General features: G+C 44.8%; 2 protein-coding genes across 2 annotated transcripts; both read left to right on the forward strand.

Annotated features, from left to right (window-relative positions):
• Nucleotides 1-3313: 3313 nt before the first annotated feature.
• LOC127693083 (THO complex subunit 4-like) lies at nucleotides 3314-3763 on the forward strand (the record flags this gene model as incomplete). Its single annotated transcript, XM_052193806.1, has 1 exon — nucleotides 3314-3763. A coding segment is annotated over one exon (450 nt), but the record flags the coding sequence as incomplete, so codon positions are not given.
• A 4228-nt stretch (nucleotides 3764-7991) lies between these two features.
• LOC127693090 (THO complex subunit 4-like) lies at nucleotides 7992-8441 on the forward strand (the record flags this gene model as incomplete). The annotated part of the gene is made up of 1 exon (XM_052193814.1): nucleotides 7992-8441. A coding segment is annotated over one exon (450 nt), but the record flags the coding sequence as incomplete, so codon positions are not given.
• Between the last annotated feature and the right edge of the window lie 3696 nt (nucleotides 8442-12137).

Raw genomic sequence — 12137 nt, forward strand, 5'->3', positions numbered from 1 at the left:
CTTAAAAACATTCACAAGTATGGCCTACAAATATTGTTGTCACCCAAGAGAGTGGAATTAAAGCTGGCCTCAAAGCCACTTACATGGTATATTATATTCCAGTGCTTCAATAGAGCTAGGTTTCTCAATCTTGCCTGGGAGTCAGCAAATCTTCTACCTCTCAGGGTCTTAGAGTGATATCTGGGGACCATGTAGTTTACTAGCAAGGAATAGATAGTGTCATTGCTCATTGGGAGGAAACTAGAATTTGGGGTTTTCATATACAAGGGCAGACCAGTTCAATCCCCTTGAATGTTTACAGACTAAACCATTCAGGAAATGGTGGCAGGCACAAATCTGCTTAACCATTGGCCAGCCTGTGACTGCAACTCGAATGGCAAACAGTTCATTTGACTCGGGTCTTTTAAGAGGTCATTGCGATGGGTGTTGAAAGCAGAAAACAAAACAAAACAAAAAAAAACACAACAACAATGACAACAACAACAACCATGCTAGCAAAGCATCTCAAGAAGAGGTCTGGTCTAATTTCAAAAAGCTGATAGGTGTGGTGCTGAATGTGCCGTGAGGTGATCATGATTAGGTCACTTTTTGGTTTCCTTGTTTGTTTGTCTTTGTTGTTTATTTGGTTTTGGTTTGTGTTTGTTTTCTGTTTTGTTCTTTGTTTTGTTTAATCCCAGCATTAAATGGGCTTAAAGGTGTGTGCCACCACTGCTGGGCAATTAGATCACTTCTGATCCACATCTCCAGGCAGGCAGACACACAACTTTAATCCGAATCTTGCCTTGAGGACATCCAATCAGGATCAACCGACTGAGATTCTAATCTAATCCAAACTGGGCCACACCTCCTTCTCAAAGCCTATATAAAGACAGGGAAGAAGGAGCTTTTCCTCTTTGCCTGCTTGCTCTCACCTTGCTAGCAAGTCCATTCTTTCACCGGGATCCCAGCATCTCTACTGAAGACCAGTTGAGACCTCCAGCCTTGTGGACTGAGTGGATTCTGGAACTCTGAACTTTCCATCATCATAGCAAACCACTGGATTAGTGGGACCACACCTTGTAAGTCATTCAACTCAATCCCCTTTCTGTATGTATGTAGAGATTCATTCTGTAAGTTGTGCTTCTCTAGAGAGAACCCTGACTACCATAGTGATGATGCTTTTCATTTCAAAGATTTAGAAGAAAGATACTTGTCTCAAAACTATTTCTCTGAGCTGGGCATAGTGGCCCATGGGTTGATGTCTCACTACTCTGTAGAGGGAGTTAAGCAAATCTAGGATTCTGAGGCCAGCCTGGGCCATAGATCAACTACTAGGCTACAGAGTCTGACTAGGTCTTAAAGGGAACCCAAACAAAAAAAAACCAATGTTCTCTCTCTGCACCATTAAAGAAACTGAGATGAATCTGAAAATGGGACCCAGTGAGTTGCATTCCAATGGAATCGATGGCAGAGCCCAGTGTCTAGAACACTAAGCCCCCCGTATCTCCAAGCCTTCCTTCTTTTAGTATACACTCCATACATTTTATTCTCCTTCTTAAGATCCTTCCAGGAGGGTTCCAAGAGGGTCTCCATGGCCGAGTACTTGCGTGCAGTACCCATGTGTGAAGCCATGGGTGAGATGCCCAGCAATAAACACAAGTAGTAGCTGTCTGTCTTTGTGACACCCCTCTAGAGGACAGTCTCTGATTCCCCCTATGTTGCAGTCACAGAATCTTGGGATGTGTGTCCATTTTTTTTTTTTATTTTCTGGCTCTGCTGTTGTTTCTTTCTTTGTTTCTTTGTTTTCTGTTTTTTCCTATCTAATGGGAGGAGTTTAGAGATGGTGTTCTGTTTCTTTAGGTGTCAAAAGCTTTCACCGAAGCACTTGGGAGACAGAGGCAGGCAGATCTCTGAGTTGGACGCCACCTCTGCTCTACAGCGTGTTCCCCCTCGATACCTACATAAAAGAAAGCCAACTGATTTAAGAGGTAAGAGGGACTCTGGGAGAAGGCTATGAAAAAAATGAAGCTTTCAGTCAGATTAGTGGGTTTCACAGAGAATTAGCCACAGTATTTTCTTTTGGCATCTAGGTTACAGCTCCCAAACATTGCTTTCATTGGTATCCTGTCTCTTTATAGGGGATGATGATTTGTGGTGTGAAAAAAAATCCCAAGACTTAAACTTAACATTCAACTCTATATTGTACTCGCTTTTAAGTAACGTTGTCATTTTGAAATTGTGTATTTTGGAGGTTTATACTTATCATTCTACTTATGATTGTTTCCATGTTTTTATCTTCTGTAGATAAAATATACAGATAGTGTTGTTGTTGTTTTTTTTTTCTCAAGTATCAGTCGTACTAGGCTGCCCTGGACAGTCTAGAGCTGTCTAGGTGTAGTAGCAGGATGTCATCTAACTTGAAAAGGTCCTCCTGTCTCTGCCTCTTGAGGGCTGGGATCAAAAGCATTGGCCACCACACTGAACCTTTTTTTTTCCCCGTTTAGTTTACTCTATTTTGTTTGTGACAGTGTTCCCCTATGCAAACCTGGACAATGCGGTTATATTTTATTTTCTGTTCAAATTCCTCAAATTCCTTTCTGGTTTGTTTGGTGGTGTGTTGGTACAGGAGTCAGGTAGAGCTCAGAAGACTTGGATGGGTGAATTGTCTCCTCGATAGGTACTGGTACCCAGAGACTGGCCTCAGCTCATTGGGTTTGCCTGTTCAGATGTTTCCAATGTTGTTTGGAAAGTGTGGTGTTAAGAGTTGTATAGGAATCACTCTGAGTAGGCCAGAAATGTAATTAAGCACTTCTATCACTTACCAAACAATCAGGAGGAGATACAGCCACCTGTAATGGTTTCAATTGAAACCTTTGTCGATAAAGAGTGTTCCTGTTGAAAATTCTTGTTTTTCCTCATCAAGTTCTCAGGACCTCTTCCCTGTTGCTCAGTGATTTACTATGCTAAAAGCACCAGGGAGAGGCTTTGAACATAAGGTTAAAACTTTGTTTTCAAAACAGGTGGGCTCGATCTGATGCCCGAATCCACACTGGCGATGGCCAACAAAGTGGACATGTCTTTGGATGACATCATCAAGCTGAACCGGAGGCAGCAAGGAGGTCCCTGGTGGGGCCGGGGTCGCAGAGGGGCCGGCTACCAGAACTTCCGTGGCTTCAAAGCAGGCGGCGGTGGTGAGCCTAGGAGGAAGCAGCCTGCCATGGCCCTGCGCGGCAGGAACCGGGTGGCACCATACAGCCACCAGAAGCAAAGTCGTCGGGACAAGTGGCAGCAGGACCTAGTCCACAGGGCCTTCGTGGGTGGAGCCAGCGTGAACAGCGGTGGGAAGCTGCTTGTGTCCAACCTGGACTTTGCAGTGTCCGATGCTGATATACAGGAAGTCTTTGCTTCATCCGGAACCTTGAAGAAAGCCACCGTGCACTATGATCGCTCTGGACAAAGTTTGGGGACAGCAGAGGTGCACTTTGAACGGGAAGCAGATGCCCTGAAGGCTATGCAAGAGTACAATGGTGTGCCTTTGGATGGCCGCCGCATGAAGATCCAGCTCGTCACATCCCAGATCCTTATGCAACCAAGACCTGCACAAAGCATCAACAGAGGAGGCATGACAAGAAACCCTGGCTCGGGAGGTTCGCGTGCCGGAGTCACCAGGAGAGGGACAAGTGGAGGCTACCAGGGACGAGCTAGAGGGGCCAGCAGCAACTCGAAGCAGCAGCTTACTGCAGAGGGGTTGGACGCACAGTTGGATGCTTATATGGAAAGCATGGACACTGACTGAGCAAATCCATGCGAGAAATGGGACCCAGAAGCCTCATCTGTGATGCCTAGGGGGAGGGAGAGAGGAAGGGAGGGAGGGAGGGAGGGTTGGCAACTGGACTGTGCAGACCATGGTGGATTTGGGTTTTGCTTCTTTGGATTTCTCCTCTTTTCCTTGCCTGTTTTCAAATAAAATCTACAATCTAATGTAATTTCTTTTTGCCTTTTTGTGTGTTTTAGTTTGATTTTTAACTCTGAAACAGACCTCTTTGGCCCTGACTTATCTTGGGGATACATTTTACTTGTTGCTGTTGTGTTGAAGGTAGCATTTTCACCTTTGCCATACTAAAAGGCAAAGGTGTGCTGGGGTGGGGGAACAGGCATTCTAGGGTACTAAAGTAGTAATTCACCTTCACCTTGGAGACTGATTTCTTTGGTGGTTGTTGTAATCATCAAAGTAGAAGGTGGAATAAGATTGCGTTCTCTGGGCCTGTGGGGGGAAGAGCGTGCCTCAGTGGACCCATGCAGAGGCAACCCTTCACCCAGAGGGACCACCCACAGGATGGTATAGCATGGAAGAGAGTTTCTTTGGGGCATGGGGAAGGGAGTTGATGGGGAGAGTTAAGAGGCAGAGAGGAGGAGAGAAGTAGAAGCTGGCCAGGACCTTATGTGGAGGGAGTGGGGACGGGAAAGGAAAATGGAAGAGACAAAGAGGGCAAGAGAATGAGAGGATGAGAGAGAGAGGGAAAAGAGGGGCAAGCAGCCCCTTTGATATGGGTCAGAGCTACCTGGCCATGGCCAGGTAAGCGTGGGGTGGAGCTGAGAAAGGCCACAAACAGTCGTGATAGAATAATCTTTACACAGTTTGGGTCTCTGTGGGTCTGGGCTCAAGAGTGAAGGCCAAAGCTCATGGTATTTGCCTCTTAAAAACATTCACAAGTATGGCCTACAAATATTGTTGTCACCCAAGAGAGTGGAATTAAAGCTGGCCTCAAAGCCACTTACATGGTATATTATATTCCAGTGCTTCAATAGAGCTAGGTTTCTCAATCTTGCCTGGGAGTCAGCAAATATTCTACCTCTCAGGGTCTTAGAGTGATATCTGGGGACCATGTAGTTTACTAGCAAGGAATAGATAGTGTCATTGCTCATTGGGAGGAAACTAGAATTTGGGGTTTTCATATACAAGGGCAGACCAGTTCAATCCCCTTGAATGTTTACAGACTAAACCATTCAGGAAATGGTGGCAGGCACAAATCTGCTTAACCATTGGCCAGCCTGTGACTGCAACTCGAATGGCAAACAGTTCATTTGACTCGGGTCTTTTAAGAGGTCATTGCGATGGGTGTTGAAAGCAGAAAACAAAACAAAACAAAAAAAAAAAACACAACAACAATGACAACAACAACAACCATGCTAGCAAAGCATCTCAAGAAGAGGTCTGGTCTAATTTCAAAAAGCTGATAGGTGTGGTGCTGAATGTGCCGTGAGGTGATCATGATTAGGTCACTTTTTGGTTTCCTTGTTTGTTTGTCTTTGTTGTTTATTTGGTTTTGGTTTGTGTTTGTTTTCTGTTTTGTTCTTTGTTTTGTTTAATCCCAGCATTAAATGGGCTTAAAGGTGTGTGCCACCACTGCTGGGCAATTAGATCACTTCTGATCCACATCTCCAGGCAGGCAGACACACAACTTTAATCCGAATCTTGCCTTGAGGACATCCAATCAGGATCAACCGACTGAGATTCTAATCTAATCCAAACTGGGCCACACCTCCTTCTCAAAGCCTATATAAAGACAGGGAAGAAGGAGCTTTTCCTCTTTGCCTGCTTGCTCTCACCTTGCTAGCAAGTCCATTCTTTCACCGGGATCCCAGCATCTCTACTGAAGACCAGTTGAGACCTCCAGCCTTGTGGACTGAGTGGATTCTGGAACTCTGAACTTTCCATCATCATAGCAAACCACTGGATTAGTGGGACCACACCTTGTAAGTCATTCAACTCAATCCCCTTTCTGTATGTATGTAGAGATTCATTCTGTAAGTTATGCTTCTCTAGAGAGAACCCTGACTACCATAGTGATGATGCTTTTCATTTCAAAGATTTAGAAGAAAGATACTTGTCTCAAAACTATTTCTCTGAGCTGGGCATAGTGGCCCATGGGTTGATGTCTCACTACTCTGTAGAGGGAGTTAAGCAAATCTAGGATTCTGAGGCCAGCCTGGGCCATAGATCAACTACTAGGCTACAGAGTCTGACTAGGTCTTAAAGGGAACCCAAACAAAAAAAAACCAATGTTCTCTCTCTGCACCATTAAAGAAACTGAGATGAATCTGAAAATGGGACCCAGTGAGTTGCATTCCAATGGAATCGATGGCAGAGCCCAGTGTCTAGAACACTAAGCCCCCCGTATCTCCAAGCCTTCCTTCTTTTAGTATACACTCCATACATTTTATTCTCCTTCTTAAGATCCTTCCAGGAGGGTTCCAAGAGGGTCTCCATGGCCGAGTACTTGCGTGCAGTACCCATGTGTGAAGCCATGGGTGAGATGCCCAGCAATAAACACAAGTAGTAGCTGTCTGTCTTTGTGACACCCCTCTAGAGGACAGTCTCTGATTCCCCCTATGTTGCAGTCACAGAATCTTGGGATGTGTGTCCATTTTTTTTTTTTATTTTCTGGCTCTGCTGTTGTTTCTTTCTTTGTTTCTTTGTTTTCTGTTTTTTCCTATCTAATGGGAGGAGTTTAGAGATGGTGTTCTGTTTCTTTAGGTGTCAAAAGCTTTCACCGAAGCACTTGGGAGACAGAGGCAGGCAGATCTCTGAGTTGGACGCCACCTCTGCTCTACAGCGTGTTCCCCCTGGATACCTACATAAAAGAAAGCCAACTGATTTAAGAGGTAAGAGGGACTCTGGGAGAAGGCTATGAAAAAAATGAAGCTTTCAGTCAGATTAGTGGGTTTCACAGAGAATTAGCCACAGTATTTTCTTTTGGCATCTAGGTTACAGCTCCCAAACATTGCTTTCATTGGTATCCTGTCTCTTTATAGGGGATGATGATTTGTGGTGTGAAAAAAAATCCCAAGACTTAAACTTAACATTCAACTCTATATTGTACTCGCTTTTAAGTAACGTTGTCATTTTGAAATTGTGTATTTTGGAGGTTTATACTTATCATTCTACTTATGATTGTTTCCATGTTTTTATCTTCTGTAGATAAAATATACAGATAGTGTTGTTGTTGTTTTTTTTTTCTCAAGTATCAGTCGTACTAGGCTGCCCTGGACAGTCTAGAGCTGTCTAGGTGTAGTAGCAGGATGTCATCTAACTTGAAAAGGTCCTCCTGTCTCTGCCTCTTGAGGGCTGGGATCAAAAGCATTGGCCACCACACTGAACCTTTTTTTTTCCCCGTTTAGTTTACTCTATTTTGTTTGTGACAGTGTTCCCCTATGCAAACCTGGACAATGCGGTTATATTTTATTTTCTGTTCAAATTCCTCAAATTCCTTTCTGGTTTGTTTGGTGGTGTGTTGGTACAGGAGTCAGGTAGAGCTCAGAAGACTTGGATGGGTGAATTGTCTCCTCGATAGGTACTGGTACCCAGAGACTGGCCTCAGCTCATTGGGTTTGCCTGTTCAGATGTTTCCAATGTTGTTTGGAAAGTGTGGTGTTAAGAGTTGTATAGGAATCACTCTGAGTAGGCCAGAAATGTAATTAAGCACTTCTATCACTTACCAAACAATCAGGAGGAGATACAGCCACCTGTAATGGTTTCAATTGAAACCTTTGTCGATAAAGAGTGTTCCTGTTGAAAATTCTTGTTTTTCCTCATCAAGTTCTCAGGACCTCTTCCCTGTTGCTCAGTGATTTACTATGCTAAAAGCACCAGGGAGAGGCTTTGAACATAAGGTTAAAACTTTGTTTTCAAAACAGGTGGGCTCGATCTGATGCCCGAATCCACACTGGCGATGGCCAACAAAGTGGACATGTCTTTGGATGACATCATCAAGCTGAACCGGAGGCAGCAAGGAGGTCCCTGGTGGGGCCGGGGTCGCAGAGGGGCCGGCTACCAGAACTTCCGTGGCTTCAAAGCAGGCGGCGGTGGTGAGCCTAGGAGGAAGCAGCCTGCCATGGCCCTGCGCGGCAGGAACCGGGTGGCACCATACAGCCACCAGAAGCAAAGTCGTCGGGACAAGTGGCAGCAGGACCTAGTCCACAGGGCCTTCGTGGGTGGAGCCAGCGTGAACAGCGGTGGGAAGCTGCTTGTGTCCAACCTGGACTTTGCAGTGTCCGATGCTGATATACAGGAAGTCTTTGCTTCATCCGGAACCTTGAAGAAAGCCACCGTGCACTATGATCGCTCTGGACAAAGTTTGGGGACAGCAGAGGTGCACTTTGAACGGGAAGCAGATGCCCTGAAGGCTATGCAAGAGTACAATGGTGTGCCTTTGGATGGCCGCCGCATGAAGATCCAGCTCGTCACATCCCAGATCCTTATGCAACCAAGACCTGCACAAAGCATCAACAGAGGAGGCATGACAAGAAACCCTGGCTCGGGAGGTTCGCGTGCCGGAGTCACCAGGAGAGGGACAAGTGGAGGCTACCAGGGACGAGCTAGAGGGGCCAGCAGCAACTCGAAGCAGCAGCTTACTGCAGAGGGGTTGGACGCACAGTTGGATGCTTATATGGAAAGCATGGACACTGACTGAGCAAATCCATGCGAGAAATGGGACCCAGAAGCCTCATCTGTGATGCCTAGGGGGAGGGAGAGAGGAAGGGAGGGAGGGAGGGAGGGTTGGCAACTGGACTGTGCAGACCATGGTGGATTTGGGTTTTGCTTCTTTGGATTTCTCCTCTTTTCCTTGCCTGTTTTCAAATAAAATCTACAATCTAATGTAATTTCTTTTTGCCTTTTTGTGTGTTTTAGTTTGATTTTTAACTCTGAAACAGACCTCTTTGGCCCTGACTTATCTTGGGGATACATTTTACTTGTTGCTGTTGTGTTGAAGGTAGCATTTTCACCTTTGCCATACTAAAAGGCAAAGGTGTGCTGGGGTGGGGGAACAGGCATTCTAGGGTACTAAAGTAGTAATTCACCTTCACCTTGGAGACTGATTTCTTTGGTGGTTGTTGTAATCATCAAAGTAGAAGGTGGAATAAGATTGCGTTCTCTGGGCCTGTGGGGGGAAGAGCGTGCCTCAGTGGACCCATGCAGAGGCAACCCTTCACCCAGAGGGACCACCCACAGGATGGTATAGCATGGAAGAGAGTTTCTTTGGGGCATGGGGAAGGGAGTTGATGGGGAGAGTTAAGAGGCAGAGAGGAGGAGAGAAGTAGAAGGTGGCCAGGACCTTATGTGGAGGGACTGGGGACGGGAAAGGAAAATGGAAGAGACAAAGAGGGCAAGAGAATGAGAGGACGAGAGAGAGAGGGAAAAGAGGGGCAAGCAGCCCCTTTGATATGGGTCAGAGCTACCTGGCCATGGCCAGGTAAGCGTGGGGTGGAGCTGAGAAAGGCAACAAACAGTCGTGATAGAATAATCTTTACACAGTTTGGGTCTCTGTGGGTCTGGGCTCAAGAGTGAAGGCCAAAGCTCATGGTATTTGCCTCTTAAAAACATTCACAAGTATGGCCTACAAATATTGTTGTCACCCAAGAGAGTGGAATTAAAGCTGGCCTCAAAGCCACTTACATGGTATATTATATTCCAGTGCTTCAATAGAGCTAGGTTTCTCAATCTTGCCTGGGAGTCAGCAAATATTCTACATCTCAGGGTCTTAGAGTGATATCTGGGGACCATGTAGTTTACTAGCAAGGAATAGATAGTGTCATTGCTCATTGGGAGGAAACTAGAATTTGGGGTTTTCATATACAAGGGCAGACCAGTTCAATCCCCTTGAATGTTTACAGACTAAACCATTCAGGAAATGGTGGCAGGCACAAATCTGCTTAACCATTGGCCAGCCTGTGACTGCAACTCGAATGGCAAACAGTTCATTTGACTCGGGTCTTTTAAGAGGTCATTGCGATGGGTGTTGAAAGCAGAAAACAAAACAAAACAAAAAAAAACACAACAACAATGACAACAACAACAACCATGCTAGCAAAGCATCTCAAGAAGAGGTCTGGTCTAATTTCAAAAAGCTGATAGGTGTGGTGCTGAATGTGCCGTGAGGTGATCATGATTAGGTCACTTTTTGGTTTCCTTGTTTGTTTGTCTTTGTTGTTTATTTGGTTTTGGTTTGTGTTTGTTTTCTGTTTTGTTCTTTGTTTTGTTTAATCCCAGCATTAAATGGGCTTAAAGGTGTGTGCCACCACTGCTGGGCAATTAGATCACTTCTGATCCACATCTCCAGGCAGGCAGACACACAACTTTAATCCGAATCTTGCCTTGAGGACATCCAATCAGGATCAACCGACTGAGATTCTAATCTAATCCAAACTGGGCCACACCTCCTTCTCAAAGCCTATATAAAGACAGGGAAGAAGGAGCTTTTCCTCTTTGCCTGCTTGCTCTCATCTTGCTAGCAAGTCCATTCTTTCACCGGGATCCCAGCATCTCTACTGAAGACCAGTTGAGACCTCCAGCCTTGTGGACTGAGTGGATTCTGGAACTCTGAACTTTCCATCATCATAGCAAACCACTGGATTAGTGGGACCACACCTTGTAAGTCATTCAACACAATCCCCTTTCTGTATGTATGTAGAGATTCATTCTGTAAGTTGTGCTTCTCTAGAGAGAACCCTGACTACCATAGTGATGATGCTTTTCATTTCAAAGATTTAGAAGAAAGATACTTGTCTCAAAACTATTTCTCTGAGCTGGGCATAGTGGCCCATGGGTTGATGTCTCACTACTCTGTAGAGGGAGTTAAGCAAATCTAGGATTCTGAGGCCAGCCTGGGCCATAGATCAACTACTAGGCTACAGAGTCTGACTAGGTCTTAAAGGGAACCCAAACAAACAAACCAATGTTCTCTCTCTGCACCATTAAAGAAACTGAGATGAATCTGAAAATGGGACCCAGTGAGTTGCATTCCAATGGAATCGATGGCAGAGCCCAGTGTCTAGAACACTAAGCCCCCCGTATCTCCAAGCCTTCCTTCTTTTAGTATACACTCCATACATTTTATTCTCCTTCTTAAGATCCTTCCAGGAGGGTTCCAAGAGGGTCTCCATGGCCGAGTACTTGCGTGCAGTACCCATGTGTGAAGCCATGGGTGAGATGCCCAGCAATAAACACAAGTAGTAGCTATCTGTCTTTGTGACACCCCTCTAGAGGACAGTCTCTGATTCCCCCTATGTTGCAGTCACAGAATCTTGGGATGTGTGTCCATTTTTTTTTTTTTTTATTTTCTGGCTCTGCTGTTGTTTCTTTCTTTGTTTCTTTGTTTTCTGTTTTTTCCTATCTAATGGGAGGAGTTTAGAGATGGTGTTCTGTTTCTTTAGGTGTCAAAAGCTTTCACCGAAGCACTTGGGAGACAGAGGCAGGCAGATCTCTGAGTTGGACGCCACCTCTGCTCTACAGCGTGTTCCCCCTCGATACCTACATAAAAGAAAGCCAACTGATTTAAGAGGTAAGAGGGACTCTGGGAGAAGGCTATGAAAAAAATGAAGCTTTCAGTCAGATTAGTGGGTTTCACAGAGAATTAGCCACAGTATTTTCTTTTGGCATCTAGGTTACAGCTCCCAAACATTGCTTTCATTGGTATCCTGTCTCTTTATAGGGGATGATGATTTGTGGTGTGAAAAAAAATCCCAAGACTTAAACTTAACATTCAACTCTATATTGTACTCGCTTTTAAGTAACGTTGTCATTTTGAAATTGTGTATTTTGGAGGTTTATACTTATCATTCTACTTATGATTGTTTCCATGTTTTTATCTTCTGTAGATAAAATATACAGATAGTGTTGTTGTTGTTGTTGTTTTTTTCTCAAGTATCAGTCGTACTAGGCTGCCCTGGACAGTCTAGAGCTGTCTAGGTGTAGTAGCAGGATGTCATCTAACTTGAAAAGGTCCTCCTGTCTCTGCCTCTTGAGGGCTGGGATCAAAAGCATTGGCCACCACACTGAACCTTTTTTTTTCCCGTTTAGTTTACTCTATTTTGTTTGTGACAGTGATCCCCTATGCAAACCTGGACAATGCGGTTATATTTTATTTTCTGTTCAAATTCCTCAAATTCCTTTCTGGTTTGTTTGGTGGTGTGTTGGTACAGGAGTCAGGTAGAGCTCAGAAGACTTGGATGGGTGAATTGTCTCCTCGATAGGTACTGGTACCCAGAGACTGGCCTCAGCTCATTGGGTTTGCCTGTTCAGATATTTCCAATGTTGTTTGGAAAGTGTGGTGTTAAGAGTTGTATAGGAATCACTCTGAGTAGGCCAGAAATGTAAT

Source organism: Apodemus sylvaticus, chromosome 9, assembly GCF_947179515.1.
Source record: "Apodemus sylvaticus chromosome 9, mApoSyl1.1, whole genome shotgun sequence".
Classification (NCBI taxonomy): domain Eukaryota; kingdom Metazoa; phylum Chordata; class Mammalia; order Rodentia; family Muridae; genus Apodemus; species Apodemus sylvaticus.